The following is a 16,787-nucleotide window of genomic DNA, read 5'->3' on the forward strand; positions in this document are numbered from 1 at the left end:
AATACGCAACCTGATCTCAGGAATACGACGTGAATATGTAAAAACGTACTTTAAAAAAAGCAATACTGAAGCCCCTCCACTAACCCCGCCCCTAAACCTCACCGTCACTGATGCCAGAGCAAATCACATTAAAACTTACAAATAAGATCGTACAAATTTTTACGGAATAAACACCTTGTAACGTTTTTCCTGCCTGACTGTGTTGTTCTATGACAACTATATAATGCATTTAAAATAGGTTGTGATAGAAAGAGATATCTATTTAAAAAAACGTACAACAATGTATGTCCCAAATTACCTTAAAGATTCAACTTTGTTTTCAAATAAACCTTCATATTTCTTTCCTTTGAGTTTGCCAGGGAAATGTAACTCAAACACAAATACGCGAGATTCACTAAAAGGTATAGTTCCCCAAAAAATCTAAATTCGCTCACCATTCGTCTTTTGTGTTCTGCAGGAAAGAGAAAGTAATACAGGTTTGAAATGACCAGAGCGTGAGTAAATGACAACGTTTCCTTTTTTGAGTGACCATCCCTTTAACTTTTGAGAGATTCACATGTGTTTTTCTACATATCTGAGAAGGACTTCAAATTGTTGTATGATTTCTGGCTAACTCAATCAGCAAACCGTTGCCATACAATTACATGCATCCACTTAACTGCTGACAGTCTATGAGATGGATGGAGCCAAAATCTCCCCGTCCCTCTCTTCCTGCAGCCCGCCTGAACAAAGACATGCATTCACATCTCAAGATGTATTTAAGCAGTAAAGTGCTCGTTGTGCTCAAGGCTTGCGAACCCCGGTTCAGGTTCTGTGTGTGTGTCTATGTCATGAAAGTGTTCTGAATATGTCGGACTGACAATGACAACGACAAATAAGAATGACACCCTCCCCCATCTACATCTGTAAAAATATATACTGTATTGGAAGCCAGCCCAATTTTTTTGTCTTGCTCTCTGGACATACTGTAACTTAAGTTATAAAGTTGTGTGTCAGTATGTGATGTCAGGCTACGAGGAAATAAGCAAATTAAATATGAGTAAGTAAATAAGCCAGGGGTCTTAAAATACTCTACTTCAAGGGCCAGAATCCAAAAGTGTAAATCGGATGCGGGACAGTTTTTGTACCATAACCTTATTTCTTCGATTATTTTGTATTTCTGTTATTTCAATGCATGTTTATTACTTTAATGCTATTTTTTAATTGTTGTTGCAGTAACTTATAAGCCACATATTAAAACATGCTCACAAATATTGCATCCAGTATTTTGGGGATATTGTCTTTTTAGTTGTATTTTATAATAGTTAATGTGTTAGCTTACCCTAAATTGTATTGCTGTCAATTTACTTACCCCAGTCCTCCAGTAGGCTTCATCCAAGAGGGTGGCATTGTTTTTTCAAGTACACAACACAAAGTATTTTCATCACAAAAGTAATCCCTGCCCCTTGTGAAGTTAAATTAGAATCTTATTAAGCAAATCAATTGATGTGTGCAAGAAACTGATTGCTATTATCACAACTTCAAATGAATTCCAATCGTATTCATTGGCCCACGCACTTAGAAGGGTAGAATAGATCATTTGTAGTGCATCCGTTTACGTGGTATACCCATCCTGCAGTTACGTTCAAGGGTACAAGATGCATTATGGAACTCGAACTATGCCGTGCGCAGACCGACTGCCTGTGGATTGCCAATTATGATGTTGTAAATAACATCAAGTCCTTGGACAGACCAATCAAATCGCATTATAAGACAAGACTCGTTATGAGTAGTGGAAATTACTTTTGTATTGAATGTAGCAGCGATTTAGACTTTCAAAGAAGTATATCTCTTAAAGCACACTGTTCTCTTCACTTATTTGAAATGTCAAGGTGGCCCAGGTAAAGATGATTAGGCAGTTGACTTGGACATGGAAGAACCATTGAGATTTGATGTTAGCGATGTGCCACCATATTTCAATTTACAGCGCTGATCTGTGTGTTGATGTGGATATGGGACGTCTTTATTTCGCTAAATAACCTCAAAATATTTTTAGTTTTCTCTTAAAAAAGACTTTTATTAGCCCACTAGAATGGTTTGTGATTGTTTGGTTAGCTTTTTTGCATGCTTGTGTATTTTTTGTATGTTTAACTAAAGAAAGGTCTAATATACTGTATATCATAACATCTTAGATGGTTTAAGAGTGAGTACGTTTTTATATTTTGGCAAACTATTTAAAAAGGATGTATAGTCATATTGATTTGAACAACCTGCACACACGGTTGACCTTCGTCTTTGAGCTCTCGTGCACACATTACATGCTACTTTTCCTGAGTGGCTTTTTTCCTGCAGAGTGGTTCTCCAGACAGCCACCCAAGTCCCAGCCCGGCGAGTGGATCCGGGCTGGATGCTGGTGCGGGATGGGGATCAGGCGGAGCTTGAGAGGCAGTAAACTGTCAGGCAGGAGCAGTGGTACTTGAGGAACTCCAGAGAGAATAGCTGGCCTTTAACAAAGAGCAGAGCGGCTTCTGTTCTTTCTGCTGCTCAGACACACACACGCAGTCTCACGCTCACACACACACATGCAAGCTCTGCAGGACTTTGCAAAAACGTAAGAATGAAGACGTGTAAAAGACATATATGCTTGTATCGGAACACACCCACTGAAAACACATTCATCAAATTTACTTTACGTGGACACAAACACACAAAGACATGTAGGGACTGACAAAAGCGTCTACAAATGCACAAACACACACACTTGGCTGTTCCTGCTGCATGCGCTATGTAATTGGGCTCTTAGGCTTCATTAGTGGCAGAGCTGAGGGGACCTTTCTCTTTCTCGCTCACTAGGTTTCTCTCGCCCCTCTTTCTTTTCGCTGCTTTGTAAATTGCTACAAAACATAGCAGTCATTTTCATATGATGGACGTTTTTGCTACAATGTTGATTTTTTATAAGACTGTATCAACAATCAGATCCCAGAATGAACCATACATGAGTCACTTCACACGCAATATATCATCATTGTTCTTCTTTGCTATTTTTCAAGATATTAGTTCATTTTCTTTTGAAATGATAAAGTACTGTGTTGACAAAGTTGACAAGTACTTTTGAATACTTTTAACTGGCTAGATATTATAAAACACCTAGTGACAAGGGTATGATAATGATTTATGGCTAAATGAATAAATCACAAAATATGGAGATATAAGGTTTTAGAACTTAAATAAATTCTGTAATACTGTATGTACAAGTCGCTACGTGTCAGTGGTAAAACAGCTTACAGTTACAGTGCCAATGCTAAAACAAGTTTATGCTAAAAACAAAGAAAATATCAGACAATGGGTTAAGAAAAATAGTTTATTGAATGAATTGAAAAACGTGGATATAGTCAAATTCTTTATCATATTGATAGATATTTTTGCTTGTTTTAGGTAAATCCTACACTGTAAAAAAAATCCTGTTGAAAAACGGGTGCCAGAAATAAACCGTAAAATAACCCTTTTTACCTGCAAAATGCTCTTCTTGCAAATGTTCGGTCTTCTGGACCAATGTTGTTTATGTGTGGCAAAATGGTCTATATTACTTTGCAGTTTAATCTGTTTATGAATAATACGATGTGTTCAAAAATACATACTGTGACAGTACTGAACGTACTGAATTTGAATAAGCACCTGTCTATCGACCGTTAAAACAGTATGTTCTATATAGTATGAGTGGAGAAGTATGAATAAGTTTGCACATACTGCATCCGCCATGTTTTATTTTCATGTGACCCATAGGCTCATTCATGTCTCATCTCGCCTACTATGAAGGGTTCATTCAAATGTCCCTTATTTAAAAAGTTGTGTTTAAGGGGATTCTTTGCTAACAGTCTGTGTAAATATGCAGGATTTGACCAGACAGCTTGACAGCAGTGGGACATGAGAGGCGAGGAGGGTTCTTTGAGGTTAAGGGTATTTCAACATGCCACATTTGCTAGACAGAATACTTTCTCTTTTTGATAACCTACCACTTCACCATGGGCCCTGTGATAGGACACACACACACCCACATACACACACACACACACATTCTCTAATGTAGACTAGTGGCCCCTCTTGAGCTTTACAAACCACTATCAAACAACAGCAATCCAAAGGTTCTCTGTCATCCATCCTTCTCTTTATCTCCTCACTGTTTCATCACTTTTTTGGCCCCCTCCTCCTCCTCCTCCTCCTGCCCCTTTCGTCTTTTCTTCTGCTTTTCCTTTTGGTGAAAGGTGAATAAAAGAAAATAACCAAAATATTTCATAATGTGCACTGTCCAGTTTTGGCCATTCTGTTAATTATGCTAATGTTTGTCGTATGGAATATACCGTGAATAAAATGTAGTTGTCTCTGAAGTGCAAACTTTTTACTGATTGATCAAAGAGAGCAACTTGACAGAAAATGAAAATTCTGGCATCCTTTACCAACGCTCAAGTGGTTTCAAATCTGTATACACTTCTTAGTTCGGTTGTAGACAGAGGACGACATTTTGAAGAATATAGAAAGCAAACCGTTCTGGTGCACCATTGGCTACCATAGTAGATTTCATCATAAGAGGCATCATTAGGACCAATTTTGCAAGAATATCATGACATTGTACTATTGCACCCCACAACTTTGTGTTCATCTGTGTCTAATTAAATACTACATCTACTTTAACTAAGGTCTACAGCAGTACTTAATATTTGCTGAGGCAAATATTAAGAGACAACAGAGACAAGTGAATGTCTTTAATAGGAGCTAGTTGGCTGAACTGCGCAGAGGACCATTACATTTAAATCCCACTGTGTGACTCCAATCCAGTCTGCGGTTCCACTCTTTGGCAGCTGAAAGAGAATTACATCATAATATGAGATGCTGTCTTAATAAAAGAGCTCAAGTAGAGTTTGATAACTTGTGTAAACCAAATACTGTCATATTTTCATAGAACATGCCTACTGTAAAATATTTTCATAACTGTATAATATTTTATCAATATTGTATTCTGTATTTATTCTAACTGTATATCCTGCACTTGCTAATTGCACTTCTGGTTAGACCTAAACTACATTTCGTTACACTGTACTTGTATGTGTAATAATCTAATCTAATCAGTGGTTCTCAAACTTTTTCGTTGTAAGGCCCCCTTTTTGTAGGCTGCATCGCTTTGTGGCCACCCAAATAAATACTTATCATTTTACAATTAGGTTTTTAATTAAATAAAAAATATTTATTTATACAATATGTATCACATTCAGGTGGTCCTATTTGTCTTATGTTTGAGTGCTTAAAATGTATGATGTTTCTATCATGATATGATTTCTATATTAAAAATGTAACAAAAACGGTGCCCCCCTCGGAACCATCCTATCCACATCTCCCCCCCCCCATTTGAGAACCACTGGTGTGAACTACAGCAATAATCCCCAATGGATTACAGTGCATTTTATGACAGCTAATGGCGTTGTGGCACGACGTGAAGCCGAGTACCTAAAACACCCATAGCTGTTATAAAATGCACTTGAACCCACTGCTTTGTGGGACTTATTGCTTTTATAAACCAAAACGGTTATTCCATATGCATAGCATTGTTTCATAAAATAAAGTAAATTAAGTGATATTTAGGCTATGTAATGCGGTCAAATAACCCGATTTATAACGGCTAAGAACTTGGCTCAGCCAATCAGAATCAAGCACCAGAACTGACCGTTTTATAAACACAAATTAAAGCAACGTCAGTGGTTTATTACGAATGCTCTTTATTATATTTATTGTTGCAAAATAGAAGAGAAGGTCTGCTGTGATTTGTTCCCAGCAGATGCATTGATTTTTATAATGTGTTTAGTATCATGTACTAGCAACTTTATGACATTGTAATATTTATAGGTCTCCATATTACTTTTAGTTAAATCATGGAGCATATCTACAGTTTTTTTGTTTGAAATCTTTCTGTAGGAGATGCTTGGGAAAGTTTTCTCAAAGTAACAGGTTTCCTAAGTACAAGTAGCAGTCACAAGGGTCATTTGGCTGTCCGACGGGCAAACTGTCACTGCCTGTTGTTTTGCCCCAGAGGCCGTGTGGTTTGTGGGGACAAATTGAGCCAAAACCGCTGCATTGAGCGGCACGTAACAGGGAGGAGCTCAAAACCACCGCTGTCACCGAGGAAACGCTTTTCTTTGCCAGACTGTGTCACATTGTGCTGCTGTACAGCAGAGGGTATAATCCTGAGGAAGATGTCGACTGATTTTAGCTCAAGTTATATCTTAGTGGTGTTTTTCAGTGCGCTTAATCGGGCTGTCGTGGGATTTTTTATGGGCACCAGTAGTGGTTCTGGACTGCTGCTTTAGGCGGGATAGGACATGACCGAAGGGAAAGTCAACACTTTTAATTGACTGATATATTTTGTGAAAGGGTACCAAGGTCCGGAATAGATTTTGTCAATAAACCAAACTTGCAATACATCACAATTGCAACTGAATTTACTCAATCAGACATTGAAATCACATGTGAATAGTTGATGTCTGTAGCATTGATACTGAAAAAACACATCTTTCATCTACAAAAACAAATATACAGTTTTAGTATAAAAGAGCAAGATGCTTATAGCTTTAAAGTCACAACAGAAAGGTGTCTAATACCTAAGTGCTAATGTCCTGCTGTATTCTGTTTATGTTTGCTCTCAAATCTTGTCTCTTGATCTTGACTAATACGTGACATGACTCAGATGGCCCTAGATACTATAATGCATGAAGATGCCTTTGATTTCTTTGATAATAAAAGCATGAGTGTTTGAGTCTTATCGGTGGACTGGACAGATGGTGTATGTCTTTGATGTCATTATTGATTTATTTCAGCTCAGAAACTTAATAAAGAGAAGTTAACTCTTGTCTGGTTTATGTACAGTAGATTAACGGTTTATATTGTTCACCCTGTTGTTAAACAGAGCTGCTACTGGATATAAGCAGTTAATGTTTTCCTGTTTATCCTCCTGAACTGACTGATTTTACCCCTTTTACTTTGGCTCTCCTGTTTAACTCACTTTTACAAATGCCAAATGCTTTATTTTCACAACAAAAACTAAATCAAAGCAGAAAAAACACTTTAATCTAGGCAATACACTAAACCCTCATATTGAATGTGACCCATGTGTATTACAACAGTTAATGACCTCGTTGGTCAATTAAATGCTTACCAAGAAGTCATGTAATACAATCATAAAACAAACATAAGGGTGTAAACATTTTTATTCATGATTGTTTATTATGATGAAGACCCAACATCACCTTTAACTTATTGTACGAATTACAAAGGATTTGATTGGTAGATGTTCAGCACTGGAAAAATGTTGTCTTCGCTTTTTATTCAAATGCATTGTGAATGATTTATTAAGAATCTTTAGTTCATGTTGCATATTCCAGCTCTGGTAAAAAGATTTACATACAACAGTAAGAGTCAAGGGCTAGGAGAACGGCTACAAAATATTACCATAAGAGCAGTGGTGTAAAGTATTGAAGTAAATGTACTTAGTTACTGTACTTAAGTGTCTTTGTGGTTGTACTAGGTGTTAAAGATATTAGCATCTTTTACTCTCTACTTGACTACATTTTTGTACATTTGTTGACTACATGTACTCTTCACTCCACTACATTTTTTTTATGGCATCAAACTTTTTCTGCAGCGGTTTATTTCTGCTGCAGAAGAAGCAATAATGCCATTTACAAGGCATTGAAGCTACTCTATCTTGTGCATTTTTGCCCTTTATTACTGAAACTTGTCGACATGGCATCTTTATGTGAATGCGGGTGCATTATCAGTTAATTGACATCACTAGTGTTTTAAGTGGGAAGAGGACATGACTGCAGCTGGCTATAAGGCCAAAACCAGCATGTCCAGTTCCAACGTAGGCTATGGTGTTGATGGTTGTTGCTATTTTGAGGTGTTCAGTTTGATGCGATTGCTCTCCTCGCGAATAAACTGTTACTTGTTTTTCACTCACACGTCTCTTAAGTGTTGAGGACAAGTGCTCCTATGAGCCTACATTCAGTACAAGTAAAATACTGAAGTCCTGTTAAAATCTGACACTCTAAGACTTTTTCTCAAGTCGTTTTGGAATTTGTGACATTTCGAGTAATTGTCACTGCTGGGTGTCTGTACTTTTACACAAATATGGTTTTCAGGTACTCTTTACACCTCTGCATGAGAGAGATCAATAAATATGAATTAAATTAAATATATTTGCTTTATTTCCTGCAAGCTTTTGGTTAACCTTTTTTGTATATTTGAATATTCCCTGATATGCTTTTGTTTGCTTTTTAATTTAGTTTATTTAATTGACCATATACAGGTGCGTTTAGTGTTTTGTTCCATACATCTCATAATTGGATGGTTTAATCTAACCTGCTCAAAAGCAATTTTTTGTAAAATTTCACTTTTAGCCCCGGATATCACTTTGGCCAAGTTTGATCACTTTTACTGTAATTGTGACTATAATTTTTCCTGCATATACCTACCACCATGGTTACATCAACAGACAACACAAGTTGTTTTAAGGCTAACTCATTGATCCAACAACCCAAAGTGAACCCTCTGAAACACATGTTGACATTTATTGGATGAATGTCAATGAGAATTTATAATGTTGGTGTTTGTTGAGTCAATGAGAATTAGCCGTTAGAAGTTTCGATTTGATTGAAAGCTTTGTATTAGAATATTGTTGGATTTTGTGCTGGATTAAAGTGGAATTTCTGTCATTACAGGATGACAATTTGGAAACTCTGATCTGTTAATTCAGTTAAAATTGTGCCAATATTTTTGCTAAATGTTTCTAAAATTACATGTACAACACATTATTAGGTCTGCAGTGTTTTGCAATGTTTTCTTTAGGTTTTTCTTTAAGAAAACTGTCTAGAAGTGACTTCATATACATCATGCAATCTCTACTTAAGCGTTATTGTTACTTTAACTTTAACTCTCTCTTTGTCTCTTTACATGATGCTTGTTTTGTAATTTTATTATCAGTCCTTTTTCCTCTTTCTGCTTATTTACCTCTTCCCGTGTCCCGCTTATCTCTTCCCCTCATTCTGCAGTCCACCTGTTCTTGCTCTCCGCTCTGTCCATCACACAGCAGAGCAGGAAGCGCTCGCGGGTTGACCTCTGACCTCTGTCAGCCAAGCTCTGTATAAACAGCTCATTTTCTTCACTTCCTGTTAAGCCGAACGGGAGCACCGCCTGTTTTAGATTGTTTACAGAGCAGGGCTCTTTAAGTTCTCATGTATGCGTGCATGTTTATCGTTGTGTGTATTTTTGTGTTCGGCGGTCAGTGTGGATGGATTCCTGCCTGCTGTCTCATACCGCTTGTTCTCTCAATCACAAACTACCTTTTAAAAATTCGCTTTGAATACAGAAATAAGCAGTGTTAGATCAAAACTGTTATTGTTTTTAGGAATGTGAACATTTTATGAATTTATTGAGGCACAATAATGTTTGTTAAAGGGGCTGTGTGTTATTTTTTGAAGGATCTATTGACAGAAATAAAATAATGTAATATGCATAACTTTTTCTGTGGTTTCTAAAGTACTTTCTATATAGAATTAGCTATTTCTATCTACATACAGTACGCCTCGGGTCCCCTTGCAAGGAAGTCACCATGTTTACATCAGTAGCCCCGAACGGACAAACTGCTCAACAGAACACGTTCCGTAAATACGTTGTCTTTCGGCAAAGAGGAGAAAACGTGACAACATCTTAGTCCTGTGTCAGCCACCTTAGTGCTTTGAACGAAAGGGGTTGGTTGCAATTTGCACTAAATCTTATACACTGGACCTTAAATTATTTCAATAAATACTATGCTTAAATGTAAAATTTCCAACGTCACAACTCTTGGAAATAGGTAAATGGAATACAGGTAAATGATTTATTATTGACACTGTACAAACACTCACACAATCCTCAAGCAACTTTCAGCAACCCGAGACCTTACGTAACCTCAAACACACACTCACTTTCTAAATGATATGGTTTCTTGCTGAGAAAACATTCATTACTATCTATAGCTCTATAGTCTCTGGCTCCAATTAAAGAGTTTGTGTTGTGGCCAGCGATATCTCTTGACTCTCTGTGTTGAATTATGCAGCAGATATGTCTGGTCTTCCTCTTTTATCTCATGTCTGGCTTCAGTTAGCTCACGGTTCGTGTGCATAAGCCGAGCATTGGGCGGGGTAGTGTAGATCGGGGTTGAAATGCTATTTGAACATCTCGATGGCTGACCGTGTCCCGGTTCTCAGCCTCCTCATCCTCCCTGCGTCCTAAGAAAGTGGGATGACAGCAGTTGGTTATGGTTTGAAGTAATCAGCGTTAGTACTAACCTAACAAAGGCCAGTTGTCATTTGCATTCATTTCCAGCCAAAGGACGGAGACTCGGTTTTGGAGCACTTGTATGGGCTCTGAAATGTCCTCTTTAATTAATTAGATTACAAGCTAAATGGTTTGATGTAGTTTAGCTGTGTGCGTGTGTTTGCATCCGCGCACGTGCATGTGCGTGGTCGTCAGGATTAGCATTAGTCATATTAAAGACAGCTGTCATGAAACTGCTGGTAGACTTGGAGCATTTTGTGTGCGTGTGTGTCTGTAATGAAATCTGTTCGTTAACTTTTGTGAAAAGGGAAGAATTAAAACATCTGCTGCAAATGTGTGTGTAGAACAAGGTTCACACAAAAATTAAATGTTTTACCTGTGTTCTTTTGGGTATCACTGCTGTCCTTCTAAACCTTATATCTCCATAGTTTTCATTTTGCACTAGATCATTATTATTAGTCACCCTTTATGTTTTTCACTGGGTTTGGCAAATAACTGACCAATAAAACGTATTAAAAAGTGCTCAACTTTGACAACACAGTATTTAATCATTGAAAAGTGCAGCGTTTGTGTTTTTTTATCAGATTTTGTGTTCCCTGGTTATCGAAACAACCTGCTCTGTTAAAGTGACGGTTCACCCAAACATGAAAATTCTGTCATCTTTTACTCGCCCTCTTGTCATTTCAAACCTGTTTGACTTTCTTCCGCAGAACACGAAAGGAGATCTTTTAAGAATACTGCTGACTGGCCCCATTCACTTGCATTGGTTTTGTGTCCATACAATAGAAGTAAATGGGGTCCAGTGCTGTTCGGTTACCAACTTTCTTCAAATCATCTTCTTTTGTGTTCTGCAGAAGAAAGAATGTCATGAAGGTTTGAAATGACAAGAGGGTGAGTAAATGAAGGCAGGAATTTCCTTTTTGGGTGAGCTATCACTTTAACTCTGCTTATAGACGCTAAAATATTAAATACAGATGAAACAACTTGAAAATATATGATATTAAAGGGTCATATTGCGCGAATATGTGTTTTTCTGTGTCTTTGGTGTGTTATCAGTTGCCCATGCATGTGTTAGACACGTAAAATAGCAAATCATTAAGAGTCGGAACAAAAGATGCATTCTATCTAAAAGCAATGCTCATCCAGACCTGAAACGCCTTGTGTAACCACACACACACAAATCTACATCAGTTCATGGTGTGACTCAATTTACACTGCCCAAATGTAAACTCAGGTAAGGTACGCGAATATGTCATTACAGTTGCTTTGGAACCTGATGTTACAAATATGGTAAGAGGCATTCGGTTTCCGTCACACGCTTGCAGTCTTTGACCAATCACTGCGCACTGGTTATCTGTCCAATCATAGCACACCTCGCTTTTCAGAGCGAAGAGCTTTGTAAAAAATCTGCACGCCTCAGAGATACGGGGCAGAGTGGAGATACAAACATGTATGGTATGTGGAAAATACAGTGTTTTTTAACCTTAAATCGTGTAAACACATTGCACATCTAGATCAAACAATAATATTAGTTTTTGACGTGTCATATGACCCGTTTAATACCCTATTCCCTATGTTTACTGATTTCCTTTTACGGTGTAACTTTTTTATGTTGGAAAAGCATTTTGCCTTTGAACAACAAGACCTCGTCACTGTGTTAGCTTCTTGTTATTGTTAGTGTTTTCAATTATACCAGATCTATCAGGTTACTTATATTTGTGTTTTTGCTAAAAAAAAAAAAAATTCTAAATCCAAGCTCATGGCCAAGGTTTTCGATGCTATTGAAGAACCCTTTGGTTCCATAAAGAACATTTTACATCTGAAGAACCGTTCTGTTTCACAAAAGGTTCTTTGTGGAACCAAAAATGGTTCTTCTATGGCATCGCTGTGAAGATCCTTTTAAGTGCCTATTTTAAATAGTGTACCATGCACCATCCAAACTCTGACCTGCTCTCTTCCTCTTCCTTTCTCTTTTCTTTCCCTTCTCTGATAAGACACTCGCTGGTTTAAGGCCCATTAGCCAATGGCGAAAGGGATAATTGTTGTGGCAAAGAGCCGGGCGTGCGTTTGATGTGGACCCCGACTTCCTTTTGATGTAAAAATGTATCCAGTGTGATTATCAAGATTATCACTTCCTCCCCCTCCTCTTCCTCGTGCCCTCGCTTGTTTCTCATCCCCCATTTCCAACCCTCCATTAAACTTTGAGGATTAATTGGAAACAGCCCGCTGATGTTGATGCCGCAGTGGCGGTTAGGTCCCTGAACTTGTGTTTTGGCCGGTTCTTTCACTCTCCACACTGTACTATATATAACACCCCATATACTGTACTCTATCGTTTCATTGTAACAGTCTCAAAACTATGTGCAACATACCTTAATGGGCCCCTTTTGTAGCCTTTTCCCTCAGATTATGGGGGAGAAAATGCAGAAGTTGGCAAGAACATGTGCATTTGAGATCCCTGGTCACATAAGCATGCTTGTGTCAGGGTGTTTACAGTAGATTTGCTTTTTTTGGACACGAGTGTGAGTGTCTTGGTTCAGCAGGTGTGTTAGTGAGTCTTTATGACAGCATGTGTGTGGGGACTGCTTTCTTTGGATGCATGAGTGGATTTCATATCACGTCGCTGTCTGTGAATGTGTGTTCAGTACTGTCATCAAGCTGACCCATGTGTTTTTGCCTTTCTTTCATTTAACCAGAAATCTAAGCAACAACCGCATCCGTGTTCTGAAAAATGGCTCCTTCGCTGGCTTGTACTCCCTCGAGAAACTGTAAGTACACTCTTTCTCAACATCATCTTTATTATTAGGGCTTGACAGATGTTCTTCAACAAAGAGCAGAGATAACACTGATGCTACAGTTGCACTACAGACGACTTTAAAATGCACAAAGCAGAAACCATTAAAAACGCTGATAAACTAGGATTTGGGTGTAATTTAACTGTTATTGTTGTTTTGGGAATATTGGTATTGTTTAGTACAGCTGTTTTCAGCGTTTCCTTAACCTGGAAATGTCACATTGGGATGTATCAATCTATTATTGGTCACACATCTTCACATGATATGCATACACAGTTCATTATTTACCAAACTTGACCTTTGAAACGCAGAGAAAGGCCTGCGTTTCTGGTCTGCCACATTTGCATGCATATGGATGAAAGTATGTGGAACGAAAGGTATATACCAAGGCATGACCTGTTGTAAAAACATCTTGAACGCTCTCAGTTTTTGGTCAACCAGCTTTAAACAGTAAATGTTTTGTGATTTTTAAGTGCCTAGTTTGCTTTATGGAGCGTCCAACAACAAGTTTACGTACATACACGATGTAAAAACACTTCACAACAATTTCGGCTTTGCTTGGCAGGCTCCTAACATTCCCACACAGCAACATTACACACGCATGAAATGTAATTTAAAGGACATTGTAATAGTTACTCTTAAGAGAAAAGCAATGTCTGTTTTTTTCAGTGGTTTATAATTTTTGGCTATTTGTGAAATCATCATGTAATAAGTGAAGTGTTTACTGTATGCCCTAAACATTGACTCTTTGCTTCATTAAAGGGGTAGTTTTCCCAAAACTTCAGAACAATTCAGTCATCATTTACTTACCCTCTTTACATTTTAAACCTGTATGACTTTCTTTATTCTGCAAGACACAAAAGAAGATCTTTTTGAAGAATGCTGTTAACGAAAAACCTTTGGTCCCCATTGACTTCTATTGGCTTTGTGTCCATGTAATGGAAGTCAATGGGGACCAACGTTTTTTGCTTACCAACATTCTTCGAAATATCTTCTTTTGAGTTCTGCAGAAGAAAGAAAGTCATACAGGTTTCAAACGACAAAAGGGTCAGTAAATGATGACAGAAATTTCATTTGTGGGTGAACAAAAGATGCAGTATATGCCTCACTGTGTATACCATTACACTTTAAAAGATGAACTGTTAACGCTTAAGGGTCATGTGAAATTTGGTCTACAAACAGTGATTTGAGATCTGTTTTAACGGAAAATTCCATGTTTAGAGAACAACAGTTAAACTCTATTGATGAAATCTGTGGCCCTCTGTCCGTTAGCACAGGAAATAATTTACTGGCTGACGTTTCAGTAGGGAGGTCGAGTCAGTAAGTGTGGCTATCACAAAACTCTGGAGGAAAGAGTCTCATTACACATTCATATATCTCGCTGTGAAAAACTGTCTGGAGAGATAGCAGACGATGCAGAGGAGAGGGGAGTCTGCCAGGGATTGTGGGAGAAAGATATATGTTTAAGTTGCCGGTTGACCTGCGGCATTGTCATGTGTTACTGAATATAACCTGGCTGTTTTCTTTGGCAACAATTTACTTCATGCGAGTGTGTTACTTGTGGTTACAAGTATTCACAACACATTATAAGTTGAAATGATTTCATGAATTTATATGCACTGTTGATCATGTGTTTTAATGCACTGGATTTATGTATGAAAGGACATTTTCATTGCTAAGATAATATTGACAAAGACTTTTCCTTTTGCATATGGGTCGAGCATGGGTCTGATTACATCTGGCCGTGTGTGAGGTCATCAGTGTGTACACGTGTGTGTGTGTGTGTGTGAACACACACATGTGCACGTGTGCAGTGATTAGCCATGTGTGTGTAAGACAGGGCTGTTCTCTGTGAATAGGTGTTTTTTCGGGGTAAAGGGATCTGATTTGCTTGTTTTTGCAAGTGCAGTTTAGACCCCCAAGGAAAACCAGAGGTCAAAGAGCAGTGAAACTGGAGCTGTGCCCACAAACAGGCACTGGTACCTGGGATCGGGGTTAAACCAATGAGGGGAGCCGGTGTTTCACTGGACGTAAATAACATTTAAATGACTAAAGACAGTAGTGGGTGTTTCACTGGACACAGACTATGAGATACTTTAATAATACTTGTCTGAAGTCTTATAGTAATTATTTATTATGAGTTATTTATACATTTACATTTATGCATTTGCCAGACGCTTTTATCCAAAGCGACTTACATAGCATTATCCTATACATTTTTACACAGGTATCTGCAATCCCCTGGGATCCAACCCACAACCTTGCGTTGTTAACACAATGCTCTCACCACTGAACTACAGCTTATATATTTATTATTGGTTATCATTTTCTTAAAGCCACAGTTACCATATCACCAGAGTCATAAACCCAGACCTTAATCCATGTAGGCAAGTTCAAATATTGCATTTGTATAAGAGACATTAAATTACAAATAATTCATAAATCGAATACCCGAAACCCGCCTTGGGATCTTAAAATATTAATAACCAATTAAACAAATCATTCAGAGATACAGATTAGCCGATAAAAGATGAAATTACTTCACTCTTGAGAACCTGATCCCAGTTGATTGTATAATTTGTGACAAACACATTTTCCAGTATGCCCTGGGCCTCAACCTCCTGCGGAGTGACAGGCCTGCGTGATGTGTGTGCAATGTGTGTTATAGTGTATGCGCATGTGTATTTCTCCATTGTTGTCCACTGTTTATTCTTGTTTGATGCAAGTGTTTGGTGTGCGTTTGTGAGCGTGCACGCATCTCTGGTCATTGTTTCCAGTTTTCAGGCCGTGCGTGTAGTGTAGCGTGCTTGCGCGAGTGTGTCTTATCTGTGCACTCTGTCCAGCAGTCACTAGTTTCCCAGGTCACCATTCTTTCTCTGTTTCCCAAAAGCAAAAATGTATTTTATATTTATGTTTAATATGAATGTTTTTATGCTGTGCAAATATTAATAACAGATGTATCCGACTATTGATGCATACATACACTGCAACTTTCTTCCAGTTTCCAACAGTATTTGACTAAAAATGATGTCAAAGCATTTTACCATGACACATGTGTTATAGATACTACAAAAGAAAAAAACTTTACCTCTATGACTTTATTTGTCTGGCTGTCTCTCTCTCTCTCTCTCTCTCTCTCTTTCTCTATGTGTCGGGTGCTTTGCATCCTATTATGGACATCTCACTCAAATTGTTTTGGCGTGGCTTCAAGACTCGAAATATTGTCTAAATAGCTCTCGATCTCGTCTTAAGACATGTGTTTCTGTAAAATCACACAGAACTGTAAAAAAAAGAAATTGTTTAGTTTAATTTGGGTCTCAGGCACATTTGAAATGTGGTGCAGGATTGTACTGCCTTATGAAGGACGGTTATTTTTTAACATTGACATATGTGAGCATATTGACATATGTGAGCGTCTGGAGATGTTATCAAGTATAGCATCAGTTCTGGCATTGTTCAGCCAATCACATCAGGTGCAGTTTATCAATGTCAACCAACAGTGATACAATATACTAGACTATGTCCTTTTTACGATCCCTTTCTTAGCTCCTCATCAGCGTTCACTAGTCATGGAACAAGATTAAAAAAACTGAAAGATACAAGAACCATGAATAAACTGGATTGTGGAGTTGCAGAACAGATTTGGGAAGG

The 16,787-nt window shown here is 37.9% G+C and overlaps 1 protein-coding gene across 1 annotated transcript in view; it reads left to right on the forward strand.

Moving 5' to 3' along the window:
• adgra2 (adhesion G protein-coupled receptor A2) overlaps window positions 1–16,787 on the forward strand; it is a 58,758-nt gene that overhangs the window by 12,703 nt on the left and 29,268 nt on the right. Inside the window, exon 3 of the mRNA XM_079467179.1 lies at window positions 13,038–13,109. Within this exon, the coding sequence (XP_079323305.1) occupies window positions 13,038–13,109 (72 nt within the window). The remainder of the gene's footprint in view (window positions 1–13,037; window positions 13,110–16,787) is intronic.

This window comes from Barbatula barbatula (genome assembly GCF_947034865.1).
Source record: "Barbatula barbatula genome assembly, chromosome: 11".
NCBI classification, from domain to species: Eukaryota; Metazoa; Chordata; class Actinopteri; order Cypriniformes; family Nemacheilidae; genus Barbatula; species Barbatula barbatula.